A 17,975-nucleotide genomic window follows, 5' to 3' on the forward strand; every position below is an offset into this window, starting at 1 on the left:
GAGACATTGTCTCTCTATGTTGCCCAGGCTGGTCTTGAATTCCTGGCCTCAAGCAATCCTTCTGCCTTGGCCTCCCAAAGTGCTGGGATTACAGGCATGAGCCACCATGCTCTGTTGGGTCAGGTCTTAAACTCCCTTTGTCTTTCCTGCAATATGCAGATGCTAAAAGCTCTGCTCAGTTCGTTCTTTCCAGTTTCTAGTTATTGTTTTCCCTTGAGTATCCTTGGAGTCTTGCCTTGTACATGCTCCATTCAAGAATCAGCCAAGTATTTAAAGGTAATTTATGCCCAGATTTTTGGGGCTTATCTCTACTGTGGATTTCTCCCTTTATGGAATTTCTCTCCTCAATTTCTGACCACTTTGGCAGCCCCTGACTCCCTCTCTGATGCCTCAGGCCAGCAAAATAGCTGCTTTTCACTTAAACTTTATCCATTTATCCCTTACCATCTGAGGAATGCTCTCAGGGAAAAGATGAATACATATGGACCTCATCCAATGTAGTTGCAGTATTTCAAGGGTTGAAATCCTTTTCATTTTTGCCGACTTTTATTCACGGTCCATTACCTTTAAGAGGCTGTTTGATTTATTTTTATTTTGTCTAGAGTTCATAATTTATATTTTTAAGTGGGTTAGTCTGATAAAAGTTGCTTTACCTTATCTGAAGCTGGTAGAATGGGCAAGATGAGACCAAAACTGGTTAATTTCTTCCAGTATATTCTTATTATATGACCCATCCTGCCCTATGCTTTTCTTTTGAGGGTCAGATTTCTATGCCTTGCCAAGTTATGAAAAAGTAAGAGGATAATATGATATTAACATAATGATTTTAAAAATATAAGCTGTAGTAGTGAGAAAAATAATGAGTTTCCTTCTATAAAAAAAAGAGGAATTTTCCAAGAAATGAAACAGCTTCAAATATACGTGCAATATATTAGCATAAAAATATAAACATCCAAGTTTTAGTCACATAAGATCTGCAGGCTAACCATCCCCTGAAAAGTAGTTCTCTGTATTTCAGAAGCTATTTTCTGACTTTTAAATATGAAACTGAGACACTGATGACTAATAAATAAGAGACAAAATAATCCTACTTCTCTTCTGCTTATAATAAGACAATACAAAAAAAGTTAAAAGCCATGAAAAGTTATAGTGAGATTTTAATATTTTATGAAACAAGATTATAAACTTGTTTATAAAACAAAAAACTGTTCAAGCATCCTGAAATGCAAGCTTATGGTGACACTTAAGGGCAGAACCAGTTGTCCTATCAAGTTGAAGTAACTGTATGCAGCAATTCTACCAAAGGTGTCTTCAGAGAAAAAATACAAGGATATATATAGAGATATAGATAGAGACATAAGCATGAGTGATAGAATTCTGATCAATGAACCTGATTTCGTAATTCAAATATAATTTCCAGAAATTATTTAAGTCATTCTTTGGTTTAACATTGATTAAAGTCAAAATTTCTCATTATCCTTTTTGTCAATGGTAACAGGATTGAAAGAAAAACAAAACTTCAAGAGGGTATATAGAGCAAAGCTTAGCAAATGCTATGAGAGGTTTATTAATTATTATAACTCAATCTGGCTATTTTCTTCACTGAGGAGATGGAATATCTCGTGGTGGAATAATCAGAATGATACTAGAAATTCTGTCTTTGCAAGGCCAAAATGAGCTATTAAACGCTACATTCTATCAAGTTCAGAATTAATCTCACTGATTAAAACAAAGTTCACAACCAATAGTACCTTCACCCTTTTGATGAAAGCATTATGTCAGTCATTAGAACTATTGCCTTCATTTTCTCGTGTGGGTGGTAAGCCGTAATTCCATAGTTTAATTTTTTTCTTGCATCTGATAATCTCTACAACACCCTAGAGATGAAAAACTTTCCGTACGCTTTATAGAAGCAGCTCTACAGCCAGATCACCTGCGTGCATCTGCGTCCTGGCTTTATCACCAGCGTCAAGACCTTGGGCAAGTGACTTAATCTCTCTGTGCCTTTGTTTCTTCATCTAGAACATAAGGATAAAAATACGTGCTTTGCTGGTTTGTGAGGATGACAGGAGATAGTGCATATAAAGCTCTATAATTTTTCGCTTTCTACAAAATCATGGCCCTTTCATAGAATGAGCCTAAAATAATCTTGTTTCATAAAATATTAAAATTTCACTATAACTTTTCATGAAGAGATTGACTTTTTTTTTTTTTTTTTTTTTTTTTTTACCAACCTCTGCTGTTGTATCCCAGCCAAAGAGTTTATTTACTAAAGCACCACAAGAGCTTTGTTGAATGGTGGCTGTACTTGAAAGTAAGCCCTCTTTGTTAATTTCCATCCTCTAGAAATTCAGGATGTTTCAGTAGAAGCTATTTTATTTTATTTAGGTGGAAAAAGTGAGAATTTGTCATTTGCAAGCTAATTTGTGGTCTGGGCCAAACCTGTGGACTCTTACTTTGCTTTTCACCAAATAAAATTAGTTTTTGGCAACAAACTTCAGAGTAATTGACTCCGGGGCTGCTGGCCATTTGGGCATTGTCTATCCAAATTCTTATAGTCCAGAGAACAGAAAAACCCAATTTTTCCTCTTATAAATTTAATTCAAACTCTCAAGGTTTGTTCAGGGATGCTAATTACTCCCTTCAGTTTTTCCATGATGAGGCTATTACTGAATGTCAGCAAGCAGGATTCAACATCAGGAGCGTGTGAGGCCACTGGAAAATGTTCCACTGTCTCTCTTTCTTTCTAGGTCACTCAGTATTTGATTATCCAGACTAATTGTGGGCAGGGAAAGCATGAATAATTGAATTGTACAGACAAGCTCTTGTACCTTATTTTGGCTGAAGACTTCCTTCACCCTGCTTCTCAAACTTTTTCTTTTTTTCAGAAGAGCTAACAAGTAAAGTAGAATAGTGTTTCCTGGTTTTGCTTAATTTCCTCTGTCCTTTCAGAAAAGTATTGACAAATATATCTCCTTCCCAAGTGCCCCATTTCTTCTGCCTTAACAAAGCAGTATCAACAATTAGAAACAAAGCACAAGTCTAGGTAATAATTTTATGAATAAGGTAGACTTGCCTGTTCTAGAACTTTCTGGTTATAAAAAGGAAGCCAGATCTTGAGCTTGAGTTTGGCTCCTAGCTTTTCCTTTTCTTGATCACTTTTCAACAATTTTAAAGGCAACTTTTCCCCTTTCTTCTCATTATAGGCTTTTTATAGTCTTTTTTAGCACCTCAGAAGTAACAAAGGAAATAAACATTTAACAGATGGTCTTGGCAGTTTTCCTAAAATACATACATAGCACAAAAAGAAAGCATAAATGGAGTTGGTTAGATCTATTTTAATTTGTCTTCTTTCCCACAGAATGGTCACTTGGTCACATTTTTTTTTTTAATTGTCATTGTTTCTGCCTTTTATCTTTGTGGTTCCTCATTCCTCGCATACAGTTTCTGAAGCACTCTTCAAGGTCAAGTCCTGTACCTCCCTTACCCTAATCTCTACACCACAGAGAAAAGTGGATCATACTGTTATCAAAAAGGGCTTCACCACGGCTCCTCTGGAGAGTGTCTGTGGGAAAAATTTGGAAAATCCCAATTCTGCATGTGGTTCTCTCACAAAACCGCAGGTCATGGCGGGAAGTAAGCCAAGGAGTATTAGTAAGAAGTGGAAGCAAGGGAGGAGCCGAGAGAATACACTGAGGACTTCTAATTGATAAGTGGGAAAACAAGAAAACCTAGGGTAAAAATGTTAGCCTTGGGTTATAGGGACAGCCAAGAGAGGAATGATAGATGATCAGAACTAGGTGTCTGCATCCGTGAAGCCTGGAGGTAATATATGGGTTCAAGTCCAAGATGTTCACAAACATAAAAGGGGCAGGTAAGTCTCATTAGGTATAGAAAGCAAAGCCAAGTTCTGAATCTGAGCATTCTAAGTTATAAAGGGACGGGTAATGGGTCAGCGCATCAAGGTCTCCAAGGGGAAGCACAGTTCAGCAGAAAGAAAACCAAGCCCCAGTCGTGGAGTTCACACCAAGCAGAAGCTGCTGATGAGAAACAAAGTCCCACACAGGCAATGGCCCAAATCAACAGCCAAAGCAAATGAGATGCAGTCCATGAGCCAAGGTCTCAGATAGCTGTTCTCAGCCCTGCTTTTATGACTTTGCAAAGGGTGTGCTCAGGCTAGGGTTTCAGGGCGTGCTGGGAGTCCAGAGAGGCAAGGGATTCTTCCAAAGTCATTCTCGGATGTTGGAATCTCTTGCAGTTGAGGTCTTTTTATATCTTTATCCCAGCGATTTGGGGTAAGAGTAAAACTTCATTTTTTTTTTTTCTTGAAGATAGATACAGATCAACTTGGAAATGTCCAATGTTATGGGGAAAAGGGAGGAAATGGACATGGAAATCAGAAAGGAAGAGGAAGGAGAAGGCGTTCAGTGCCTTCTAGGAGGCCATATATAAAGAATAGCGATTAAGAAGGCTGGCTTTGAAGTCACGATGCCTTTATTTTAATCGCATCACTACTATTTGCTGCCTGAGTGACCAGGGAAGCATGTTATTGAACCTCTTCACTTTTCATCTGTAAACTGAAGATGATAACATATCCTTCCTTCTAAAGTTGTTGGGAGGGTTAACTGTAAATTACTTAGATGAGTACTTTGCACAAAGTACGTGCTCAATACATTTTAGGTGCTACTTCATTCTCTAGGGGTACATTCTCTCAGATAAGTATTGCTCTCCTACAATGTGCTAGGCACTTTGCTAGGTACTGGGGAAACTGTGATAAACAAAATGCACAATTTCAGGAGGTAATAAGTGAACAGAATTTGGAAATCTCAATAAGGGTATGTAAATAAAAACTTATGGAAGGTAAAAAAGTCAACTTGGGTTACAGATGTCAGGAGATCATCATTCTACTAGTTAAGTTGGGGAAATACAAAAAGTAATGTTTGTATCAAAACAAGACTTTGGCCGGGCATGGTGGCTCATGCCTATAATCCCAGCACTTTGGGAGGCTGAGGCAGGCTGATCACCTGAGGTCAGGGGTTCGAGACCAGCCTGGCTAACATGGTGAACCCTCATCTCTACTAAAAATACAAAAATTAGCCAGATGTGGTGGCATGTGCCTGTAATCTCAGCTACTTGGGAGGCTGAGGCAGGAGAATCACTTGAACCTACCTGGGAAGCGGATGTTGCAGTGAGTCGAGATCATGCCACTGCACTCCAGCCTGACAGAAACTCCATCTCGAAAAAAAAAAAAAAGACTTCAAGAATTAAAATTAAAAAAAAAAAGAGTAAGAGTTTCTGGGAGAGAGTAGTGTATTAGACCATTTTTGCATTGCTATATAGGAATACCTGAGGCTGGGTAATTTATAAAGAAAAGAGGTTTAATTGGCTCATGGTTCTGCAGGCTGTACAAGCAGCATGGTGTCAGCATCTGCGTGGGGTGAGAGCCTCAGGAAGCTTCCAATCAAGGTGGAAGGTGAAGGGGGAGGAGGCACGTCACATGATGAGAGCAGGAGCAAGAGGGCAGGGGGATGTCCCAGGCTTTTAAACAACTAGATCTGGTGTGAACTAACTGAGCAAGAACTCACTCATCACCAAGGGGATGGTGCCAAACCACTCAGGAGGGATCTGCCCTTATGATCCAGTCACTTCTCACCACTGGGGATCATATTTCAAATTTCAACATGAAATTTGGAGGGGACAAGCATCCAAACCATATCAAGTAGTAAGAGAAACCATTTTGTATTAGTCTGTTCTCACGCTGCTAAAAAGACATACCCAAGACTAGGTAATTTATAAAGGAAAGAAATTTAATTGACTCACAGTTCCACATGGCTAGGGAGGCCTCACAATCATGCAGAAGCCAAAGGAGGAGCAAAGTCACGTCTTGCATGGTGGCAGGCAAGAGAGAGAGAGCATGTGCAGGGGAACTGCCCTTTATAAAACCATTAGATCTTGTGAGACTTATTCACTACTACGAGAACAGCATGAGAAAGACCTGGCCCCATGATTCAATTACCTCCCACTGGTCCCTTCTATGACTCGTGGGAACTATGGGAGCTACAATTTGAGATTTGGGTGGGGATTCAGCCAAACCATATCATGTTTCATCTTGAGAAACATGTTATTGTAATGACAAGGAGCTGGGGTGACAGGAATGTGCAGAGGAGACAGTAAAACCCCAGATTAGATGCTGCGGTTTGTGGAGAATTTCTTAAAAGGTGGTAATGCTGTCAAAAAGAACAAGGGAATGCCTATGAGACATACTAATAAGTGGAGTTAAGTCAGATTATCAAACAATACACATGTACCCTACTTAAGTTTCAAAAAAGGTGAAGGGCATTTTATGATAAAGGAGGGCTGTCTTATTAAAATTAACATGGGTCACTTTTGTGCTGATGAACTGTGGTATAAAAAATTTGTTTCTAATTCATTCCAAAATTCATACTTACTTTTTACTGATGATTTATGTCCCCATGCATGCCTTATAGGTACAGACTTTGAAAATTATGTATTTTATTTATCCTTGGAACTTACAAGTTTCTACACTTAAAACAGTACACAAAAGCTACGTAAACGACAGTATAAAACTGAATGCAGTTGCAAGTCTTGTCCAAAGGATGAATGATTTAAGGGTTTTATAGTTCTTCCCACTCCTGAAATATAGCTCCTCTTCTTCCTTCCAGTTTATTAATAGAGAATAAGCATTTCTACAGTTTGAGATAACATTTGAAATGCAAACCCTCCTTGGAGAAGCAGTACATATGTTCCTATTCCTGCAAAGCTGTGTTGGGTCCCTGTTAGGCTGTTCTTGCATTGTTATAAAGAAATACCTGAGACTGGGTAATTTATAAGAAGAGAGGTTTAATTGGCTTATGGTTCTGCAGGCTGTACAGGAAGCACGATGCTGGCAACTGCTCAGCTTGTGGGAAGGCCTCTGGAAGCTTATAATCATAGCAGAGGGTGAAGGGGGAGCAGGCATGTCACCGTGAAGGCAGGAGCGAAGGAAAGGAGAGGTGCCACGCACTTTTGAACTACCAGATCTTACAAGACCTCCCTATCACAAGGACAGCACCAAGCAGATGGTGCTAAACCATTTATGAGCAATCCACCCCCATGACCCAATTACCTCTCACAAGGCTGCACCTCCAGTACTGGGGATTACAATTCAAGAGGAGATTTGGGCAGGGACAGATATCCAAATTATATCAGCTCCTTTCTCTGAAGGTTCGAGAGAGAAGTCACCAAGCCATGGAAGCTATCAAGGCAGAATGAGGAGAACAGAGGCTATGACCACAAATCCAGTGTCCCTACTAGGTCGTCATTCTGCTTAGAGCCTGTCCCCTGTTCCTCTGAAATGATTCTGCAATTCACAGCTAGGATACCTAGTGGCTTGTAGCCATATCTGCATCAGCAACATATACATTTATAAAATAATGTTCTTTTCAATTGTTTTAACAGAAAAAAATTCACATTAGGCAGCAAAAATAACAATTTAAGCACCAAAGAATAGACCAGAAAGTCCGTTGTCATTTATCATTAACTAGAAAGTTATGTTCCTTAGAATTCTTGGGTAGGATGTACCAAGAGGAGGGACAGTCTGGGTCTCTCACTGTATAATATCTGTGGGAGAGTCTAATAAGTGAGAAATGATTACCTTAGTTGAGCAATTTGATAAGACAAAGCGAACAAAAAGTAAACCTAAATCTAGCCCTGGCTGTCTGGCAAGTAAAGAGGTCAGTATGCTAAAGGCTGCGTTTTATGGATCATGGTAAGAGGTGGCCTTATTCGGGCCTTTCAAATTTTTCCTTCATTAACATGTTCTTGTTTGAGTATTAAATATTATTATATATTATGGTAAGATATATAATGTTGACTGACATTTCTAAATCCTCAGGAATAGTCACCTAGTAAGTACATTTACACTAATCATGGATTTAAGAAAGTACTAGAGGCGGGGCTCAGTGGCTCATGCCTGTAATCCCAGGCCAAGGTGGGAAAATCGCTTGAAGCCAGCAGTTTGAGACCAGCCTGGGAAACATAGTGAGACATCATCTCTACAGATTTTTTTTAACAAAATTTAGCTGGGTGTGGTTCTGAGAACCTGTAGTCTCAGCTACTCAGGAGGCTGAGGCAGGAGGATTGCTTTGAGCTCAGGAGTTCGAGGCTGCAGTGAGCTATGATCATGCCACTGCACTCCAGCCTGAGTTAGAGTGAGACTCTTTTTTTTTTTCTTTTTTCTTTTTTTTTGAGACGGAATTTCGTTCTTGTTACCCAAGCTGGAATGCAATGGCGCAATCTCAGTTCACTGCAAGCTCTGCCTCCTGGGTTCAACTGATTTTCCTGCCTCAGCCTCCTGAGTAGCTAGGATTACAGGCATGCGCCACCATGCCCGGCTAATTTTGTATTTTTACTAGAGAGAGGGTTTCACCATGTTGGTTGGGCTGGTCTTGAACTCCTGACCTCAGGTAATCCGTCCACCTCGGCCTCCCAAAGTGCTGGAATTACAGGCGTGAGCCACCACACCCATCTTGTCTCTTTAAAAAAAAAGGACTGGAGGTAATAAAATGGGAGGAAACTAATTTTCAGTTAGGCACCTTTTTTTGTTTTTTAAATTTTATTGTAAACCGACATTATAATTGTATACATTTATGCAGCACAAAGTGACATTACAATATATGTATACAAGGTGGAATGGTAAAATCAAGCTAATTAACATATCCATCACTCCAAATACTTATCTCTTTTTGTGGTGAGAACATTTGGAATTTACTCTCTTAGCAAATGAAATATATAATACATTGTTATTAACTATAGTCTCCAAGCTATGCAATCGATCTCAAAAAACGTATTCCTCCTGTCTAACTGAGACTGCACCCTTTGATTAATTTAATCTCCCCATTTCCCCTACTTCCCAGCCTCCGGTAATCATTATTCTACTCTGCTCCTAGGAGTTCACTGTTTTGGATTCTGCATATAAGTCAGGCCCTGCCCTATTTGTCTTTCTGTGGGCACTAATTTTCTATCATAAATAGTTAGATGCAGCAGCTAGCTCAATGAAAGTAGGTGACTTCAGGTTCATAGGACAATAATAGTAATATTAACAATATTACCTTCGGGTTTTTTACTGCACCATAATTTATTCAATTAATTTTCTGTTTGGTCACTCAGGTAGTTTGAAATATTTCGAATGCTGTAAATAACCCTGCAATGAGCATTCTTGTACATACATCTTTTTACCCAGCACTGATTTTTTTAAATTTATGATAAAATATTTAAGACACATGAAAAGGCATAAAAAATATTTTTTAAAAAATACTCATGCACCTACCACCCAGCTTAAGAAAGTAAACTTCACTAATGTGGTTGGAGCCCCCAAGAATCCTTCTCAATCTCAGCCGCTTTCTTACACCAGTGGTCATCTCCTGACATCGGTGTTTATCATTCTGCATTCCTTTATATTGTCACTACTGGTTGGGTAACTCCAAGCCACACATATATTAACTTCTGAATATAATTTTTCCTGACTGTGAACGTAATGCATGTTCATTGTAGAAAGGTTGGGGATAAAAACTTGCTTTAAATTGAATGGTGCTGGCCGGGCACGGTGGCGGGCGCATGCCTATAATCCCTACACTTTGGGAGGCTGAGGTGGGCAGATCACTTGAGGTCAGGAGTTTGAGACCAGCCTGGCCAACATGGTAAAACCCCATCTCTACTAAAAATACAAAAAATTAGCTGGGTGTGGTGGTGGGTGCCTGTAATCTCAGCTATTTAGGAGGCTGAGGCAGGAGAATCACTTGAACCCATGAGGCGGAGGTTGCAGTGAGCGGAGATCACGCCATTGCATTCCAGCTTGGGCAACAAGAGTGAAACTCCATCTCAAATAAACAAATAAATAGAATGGCGCTTTTTCTCTTTTCTTTCTTTCTTTCTTCCTTTCTTCTTTCTTTTTGTGCTTTTTCATACAGAAGGTGCTCTCTTACTTCTCACCTCATTTAATTCCATAGCATTTCTATGATATGGGTGATTCATTTTTTTTTTTTTTTTTCTGAGACAGGATCTCACTCTGTCACCCAGGCTGGAGTGCAGTGGTGCAATCACGGCTCACTGCAGCCTCGACCTACTAGGCTCACGTCCCACCTCAGCCCCCCTAGTAGCTGGGACCATAGGTGCATGCCACAAAGCCTGGCTGATTTTTGTGTTTTTTTTAGAGACAGGGCCTCACCATGTTGCCAAACAGATCTCGAACTCCTGAGCTCAAGAGATCTGCCTGCCTTGGTTTCCCCAAGTGTTGAGATTACAGGCATGAGCCACTGTGCCTGGCTGGGTTATTCTTTTTCTCCATTTTTGAGGTGAGGAACAGAGGTTCTGATTGATGAGTAAATATCTCAAGATCTCTTGGCTATTAAGTGAAGGAGCCAGAACTCACATCTAAATCTTTGAATTCCGAGTTCTGTGGTTATTCTGTTAAAATATCCTACAATGATGCCACCATTTCCCCCCATTAAAATCACCAAGAATCAGTGATGGCCCTTCCTCCTCACTCCTCTCTCCTTGCCCTCTTGTGACTTCATTTCAATTTAGATGCGAAGTACCAAGTTTATTTACATTGATTTTGCTTGCATGCAAAAGTTGAGCAGGGAGAAGAAATAAAGGGTGATTTACCATACAGGCCACTTCTAAAAAAAAAAAGGTCCTAGTTTTCAGCCTTCACTGGTATTATCCACCTTCCCTCCTGGCTAAAGGCCTGCATTCTGGGCATAGGCATAGCCTTAACCCAGTGCTCTGTGAAAGGCCTACACTTCCCAAATATGCCAAGTTGCTTCCCTGTAGTATAATCTCTCTCCACAGACATGAAATTCTCATACATCATTCAGGGATGAAACAAACTGGCAAAAAAAAAAAAAAGGGACTGCCCATCAGATGACTGTCTAAATTTGGTCTAAGTTGGAATGATAACTTCAACAGTCAGAAGATTCTACAGAAATGGCAATGATCAAAAAATTATCTTCGATTTTTAAAATTTGGCATACCTTCTATTCCTTTATGAGTGATGGCTGAAAGGACTTGGTGAAGCTCCGTTGTGTATCTTTTCAGCTGCTCTTTACACTTTTACTGAAGACCCTCAAAATGGTATGATGCATCTGTTTATCCCTGCAGCATCAACCAAATATCTACTTTTCCATTAGAGGAATTCAAGCCAGCAACTGAAGCAACTCCAGCATGCCAGGTATGAAGAAGGCTATGAAATTCTTCTGCAGTCGTTTTCTGCTGGCATGGGTTGCACTGTATTGCTTATACTTAGAAGTTGGTAAGAATGTTGCACCAGTATCATTGTCATGATTGTCGCCGTCATTGTCATTATAAGGGCCATTTGGATTATCTACTGTATTCCTTACTGTCTTTATGTCCTTCAAGATACCGTTATCTCCACTTTACAAATGAGAAAACTGGGGCTCAGGAGGGTTAATCAGCTAGCCTGAGTTCACCCTGTTAGTGATAGAGTCAGAATTTGAATCCAGGTCTGTTGGAAATGAAAGCCCATGCTCTGCAATGAGCAGTGCCTTTGTGAAGCACTTACGTGACTCATATGCCATGAACTATAGGCTATATACAGAGATGACAATACCTGCCTCATACCCCAGAAGTTCTCAGCTCAATGGGAAGGAAACAGCACACGCAGAATCAATTCCAATGCAGGTCAGTCATGCAAATTTCTATAGACGGACTAGGAACATCTCTTATGAGAATGGGGGAAGACGCATTCATGTTTTGGGAAAATTAGGGATTTGAGAAGGCTTTAAAAAGGTAGAACTTCATCAGATATCACTATGGAATCGTTTGGTAAAGAGAACATACAGATGTTAAGTCTAGAGTTGGGAGAATGTACTTAGCATTTAGTAATTGTAAGTAGGTATGAAGATAAGGTGATTGACGGGTGTTATTTCGAGGGAAATATACCTGGAAAGCCAGCAGTCAATTTTTGGAAGGGCTAGAATTCTAATAAAAACAAGAGTAAAGGACTGCAAGACATACTGAAACGTTAGTGCCTAATGTACTTTTAGGAAGTGACTGGCGTTCCCAGAGGCTAGTGGCCTGTGTCATATCATTGGGGTGTCAATATAGAGGGACTACTTGTTCTGTGTATTAATGGCAAAGTGCTGAAAACTCAAAACTTAACACCAGGACCTGGTCTAAATGAGACAGGCTCCTGCAGCTAGGACGTTGCCAAGAGTGGCCATTATGGAAGTGATCCAGGTAGGTTCTGGAATCAACACCTACTGAGCACCTGTCTGCGGACAGATGTCATAGCTAGAGCAGGACTGGTCTCATCACTCTCCAAATCAAAGTCGCTGTCAAAGCATTCTTCTCCAAGGTCAGAAAGACACATTTTACTTGGAAATAAATCCCTCCTCCTCTAAAGACTCAAGTAATAATAGTTGGTGAGAAAAAGTAAAAAGAAAATGAGATATATAATACAAAATGTATGTAAATTTAGAATCTATTCGTCCAAAGTAATACATATTTTTGCAAGATGGTATACATCCACAAAGATACAAACTAAAGTCATCAGAATGGCTGCCTGGAAAGGGAAGGGGAATGGGAGTGAAGTAATGAGATAGAAGAAATCAAAAAACAGTGACGCCTTGTATAGTTTACAGCTAACACTCTGTGAGGGACTAAGATATGTAATCAGCTCAACCCTCTGCACTTGTGGTACACACAAACACACACACACACGCACATGCACACACACAAAATGCCCTTAAATCGCTCTTCAGTTCTTGTCTGTGAATGCTGGGAAGATTAAGGACACTAGTATTAGCTTGGTGACCCATTATTGAAAAGCAATAACATTTTATTGAATGAATGAATTGGCTCCATAATGTTTCCAGACTCCTAGATTCTGGAAAAGTCAGTATCAGGCTGCTGCTGCTAAGTCTGCCATATTAAAATTATCACCCTTGTACCACTACCTCTGTGGGATAAGAAAATGGTCTTACTCAACAATCAAGCACATACAGAAAAGGGCATTGCCTCCCAATAGTGTTGGTAGCTGAATTTAATGCCCCCTTCCTCTTGCCCTCTTGACCAGCATTTTTGTTTAAGAGGCAGCCTGCACCTGTGTTTGAGTGACCCTTCCCAGGGAATCTTGGAGAAGGGGCAGTTAGGTATTTATTTCAGTCATTGGAAATCTCAGAATGCAAACTTTACCTAGTGTTTACATATATAAATATGTAGGCATGGTGGTGCAAAAGTTATTTTTATATATATATATATATATATATATATATAAAATAACATCATGATAAAACAGTGTCTTAAGTTACATCACAAAAGCCTCTCTTCTGTTATCTCAGCCTCAGTAATGCCAAACCCCAAGAGTGGACGGAGGTGAGGGTGATAGGAAGGAAGCCCCTGTCAGTTGAAATGCTTCGTGCCCAGAGTCCACGAGTAATCTGTTTCCTTCCTGATTCAGGAAGGTCTTATGGCTATTGTCACCTTCCTGCCTCTACTTGTCCTCTATCACTCAATTTTTGGTGTTTTTGTTGTTGTTGTTTTGGCTTGGTTTGAGACAGAGTCTCACCCTGTCACCCATGCTGGAGTACAGTGGTATGATCACAGCTCACTGCAGCTTTGAACTCCTGGGTTCAAGTGATCCTCCTGCCTCAGCCACCCGAGTAGCTGGGACTACAGGCATGCAGCACTATGCTCACTAAATTTTCTATTTTCTGTAGATATGGGGGTCTCACTATGATTTTCAAACTGGTGTCAAATTCCTGGCCTCAAGTGATCCTTCTGCCTTGGACTGTCAAAGCACTGGAATTACAGGCATGAGTCGTTGGGTCCAGCCTCATTCAATTTTAAATAGAGCAAAAATTGGTTCTCACCCTTGATCTATCCCATACTGATTAGAAATGAGAGCGCTTATTCATGACACAAAGATAGCCAATGAGAGAGAACTATAGGTGGCCAATTAGTAAGGAGGGGGAGGCCAGGTGCAGTGGCTCATGCCTGCAATCCCAGCACTTTGGGAGGCCGAGGCGAGCTGATCACTTGAGGTCAGGAGTTCGAGACCAGCCTGGCCAACATGGTGAAACCCTGTCTCTACTAACAGTACAAAAATTAGCCAGGTGTAGTGGCTCATGCCTGTAGGCCCAGCTACTTGGGAGGCTGAGGCAGGAGAATCACTTGAACACAGGAGGTAGAGGTTGCAGTGAGCTGAAATTGTGCCAACCACTGCACTCCAACCTGGGTGATGGAGTGAGACTCCATCTTAAAAAAAAAAAAAAAAAGTAAGGAGGGAGAGACCCAGGGCCCACCTGAAACTCAGATACAAACCCATTGCTCCAAGAAGCAGGTGCTCACTTCCCTCCCCACCCGCCCAAACTTCAGATTGTAGTTTTCCCCTTTGTAGTCTAATTTTCTATTTAAGATGGCACTTCATTGATGTTTCTTTTGCCCTAATTTTCTTTTTCTTTCTTTCTTTTTTTTTTTTTTTTTTTTTTTGAGAAGGAGTCTCGCTTAGTCACCCAGGCTGGAGTGCAATGGCGCAATCTCTGGTCACTGCAACCTCCGCCTCCCAGGTTCAAGCGATTCTCTTGCCTCAGCCTCCAAGTAGCTGGGATTACAGGCGCCCACCACCATACCCGTCTAATTTTTGCATTTTTAATAGAGACAGGGTTTCGCCATATCTTCCACGCTAGTCTCCAACTTCTGACCTCAGGTGATCCGCCCACCTCAGCCTCCCAAAGTGTTGGGATTACAGGCGTGAGCCACTGCACCCAGCCTTGTCCTAATTTTCTTAGTATAGTATTATACTATGTACGGAGATCTGTATATAGCATAAAAAATTCATATGGTAAAAATAACAAACATCAAGGCAGCTTTCAACACCTCCATGAGGGAGCAGACCCACCCATCTATTTCATTCATTACCATAACTCCAGCACACAGACCAGTGCCTGGTATCCCCACTGGGCACCCCCCAAAAAATGCTAACAAGCACTTGTTGCATGAAATTACATTTTAGGGCCAGGCATGGTGGCTCACACCTGTAATCCTGGAGCTTTGGGAGGCCAAGGTGAGAAAATTGCTTGAACAACCCAGGAGTTTGAAGCTGCAGTGAGCTACGATGGTGCCACTACACTCCAGCCTGGGTGACAGTGCAAGACCAGTCTCTAAAAAAACAAAAAAATAGAAGGAAAGAAATTACATTTTAGTGGGGATAGAAGGCTGTGCCAGCTGGTATTGACATAAGGAGAGGCTAAAAAATCCTGGATGAATTGGAGTTGGTTCACCATTTTGCCTTGGGCAGCCTTGTGTGCGTTCTGCGGGGTTGGGAGTGATAATGAGTGATAATCCCTGTTCCTAATCCCTGGTTGTCCCAGGTGAGTGGGTGTCTAATATATGCAACCCTTTTATCTGCCTGGGCTTCTCTGCTTCCTGGAGGCGGGGTGCTTGGGAAGCCTGTGAAGCCGACCTGTCTGTACAAGGAGCGGCCAAGGTAATAGGATGCTGTGGAGTCGAATTCAGTGTGATAACAAGAAGAAAACCCGAGGGTGACTCAGACTCTAAAAATGTGTTGTGCAAGCAGACCGGGTGCCAGGCTCCTGGGTAATTTGGCTGGGCTGGAACAGGCTCCAGAGGAGGAATGCTGGTCTCCATTCTCATAACACACGCTCCAACAGGGAGCCAAAGAATACCACGACCAGAAATTGGTCCACAATGCTGTAATTTCTCAAATAGATCCGCAGCAGAAAACACAGTTCTCATCCTCAACAAGTAAAGTCTATTGAAGAAAAATAATACTTGAAAGTCCCTTAGTTACAAATAAACTGAAGAAGTACATTATCCTCTCCCCACATACTCTCCACATAAGCATAAACACACCGAAAATACGATGCCATTTTCCCAGAGGGAACTTTTCCAGTTTCTGTCATCTTCAATTATAAAGTTTGAATGGGGCTTGAACCTAAACTGAATGCTAGAGAGTTCACTCTGTTGGCAGGGTAGACCTCACCCAAGCAGTGCTAGGGAAAGATGATGTAAAACCCACGTGTTTTTGTTTTTTTAGAGACAGGGTCTTACTCTGTTGCCCAGGCTTGAGTGCAGTGGCACAATCATAGCTCACTGCAGCCTCGAACTCCTAGGCTCAAGCGATCCTCCTGCCTCAGCCTCCTGAGTAGCTAGGACTACAGGTGTGTGCCACTATGTTTAGCTAATTAAAAAAACTTTTTGTTGTTGTTTTTTAGAGACAAGATCTCACCATGTTTCCCAGGCTGGGTGAACTTCTGATCTTAAGTGATCCTCCCACCTCAGCCTCCCAAAGTGTTGGGACTACAGGCAAGAGCCACTGCGCCTGGCCCTCATGTTTCTTTAGATGAGACAAGGATATCTCTAAGGCCCCCTATTAGGCTGGCTGCTCAGATGCAAAACCTGTGAACACAAGAATGTCAGTATTACCTGGGGAGCCACCTCCAGTCACCCGCTCTGTCTTCATGCTCCTTGGTGAACAATCTCCATGAGAAGTTCATAGGTGTCGGACGCGTGTGGCCAGGCCCTGGGCTCTGAAATCGACCCTGGTTTGCAGCTATATGGTTGATGCTGCCAGACACATCCAGATATGGAAAATCAACTTTATCCCAGGCTTTCTTGTGCCGCTCCTCCAGCCACCTGCTCTGTTGGGTGTAGCTCCTTCTGTTCCATTTTGCTTCATGGGCTCTGGAAGGAGGAGCAACAGTGCACAGATGGCAAGGTGGAACCTCCCAACACAAACTGAATCTCTTCCTCCTTCTGCTCCTCATTGCCTGAGCCTACTGTCCTCCCCCACCACCACCATTTCTATTTTCAGGAAAAAAAGGAAAAAACTTTGGTGATCTATAAGCTTTGGGTGACTTTTCCTTTGGGCAGGATAACCAGAGCAGCTAGGTGGTTTTCCAAATGCTGTCTATGGCTAAACCCAGTCTCAAACAAAATGGGAAAATCAACATGTTTCTCCAGATTTTCCAACAACCCCCTTCTTCATCTCTCTCCAACCTACAAGCTGCCCTTCTCCACCTGACATCCCAGTAGTGGGTGACTTCCAGCAGCTGGAGGCACTACCCACCTTCCGCAGACCCAGGCCTGCACCTTCTTCTCTCCCTTCATCTCTGTCTCTTCAGTCTGAGAAGTTAGTCTGAGGCGTGACTGCTGCATCATTAATGACTGCATTAGAAACTCCAGCGATTCACTGCTATGTTCTTTATATGTAGGATAGTTACTGGCACATGGAAGGCACCCAATACATATTTGCTGAGTCAGGCTGCAAAAGTGTGCAACTGGCCGAGACTCTTGGGGGTATTTGCACAGAGAAATAACGTAACGATAACGACTACTAGCTAACTGCCATTTACTAGTCACTTTACACAGTCTAAAAGCAGGATCTCGGCATTTCTAACAGCTTGACCTCACATTTGATGTGGTTTTGTACAGAAATTTCCCTGGAACCCCACACATGACATTGTTTGGAGCGACTCCTTCCTTGCTTACCTATAAGCCTAATCCTGCGTACTGAGTCATTCTCTTCTTGAGCAAGTAGGACTTGTTGCTCTCTTGTCACTTTTCCATCAGTGTTTCTCTCTTAAGGGAGAGAAAAAGTTAAACATGCCTGCTTTTCAGTGTCTATAGACGATTGTGGAATGTTTGAGGAAAACCTTGGACTTTTTCACAGCCACTCCCTGTCTGGGCAGCCTCGGGTCAGCCTCCTCCTGCAGTTTTTCTTTCTGTTTTTCCCCTCTGTGTGTCCCTCCTAAGAATGTGGTCCTATTTCCTGGAGCAGGAGCCTGTCTGTAGGCATGGTTGGGAAGGAAGCCCTGGCCATGAGCTGGGGCTGATGGCACCTCTGGAGCTGGCTTTCCGGCAGCCGGTGACACAGCGGGTCTGGGCTCATTCATTACTAATTGTTGACGCTGTGTTCGGAGGAACGTGTTAGT

General features: G+C 41.7%; 1 protein-coding gene across 3 annotated transcripts in view; it reads right to left on the reverse strand.

The window, feature by feature from the left end:
- Positions 1 to 17,678, reverse strand: part of ENKUR (enkurin, TRPC channel interacting protein) — an 80,289-nt gene extending 62,611 nt beyond the window's left edge. Inside the window, exons 1-2 of one of the 3 annotated variants that reach the window (XM_063669679.1) lie at positions 17,533 to 17,678; positions 16,468 to 16,725 (exon numbers count right to left, since the gene is read on the reverse strand). In XM_063669679.1, coding sequence (XP_063525749.1) covers positions 16,468 to 16,504 — 37 coding nt within the window. In that variant the 5' untranslated portion in view covers positions 16,505 to 16,725; positions 17,533 to 17,678. Of the gene's footprint in view, positions 1 to 16,467; positions 16,726 to 17,532 lie in introns of those variants that run through there. The other 2 variants (XM_063669678.1, XM_063669680.1) reach the window with 2 other exon arrangements.
- Between the last annotated feature and the right edge of the window lie 297 nt (positions 17,679 to 17,975).

The sequence above is a fragment of the Pongo pygmaeus genome, chromosome 8 (assembly GCF_028885625.2).
Source record: "Pongo pygmaeus isolate AG05252 chromosome 8, NHGRI_mPonPyg2-v2.0_pri, whole genome shotgun sequence".
Classification (NCBI taxonomy): Eukaryota; Metazoa; Chordata; class Mammalia; order Primates; family Hominidae; genus Pongo; species Pongo pygmaeus.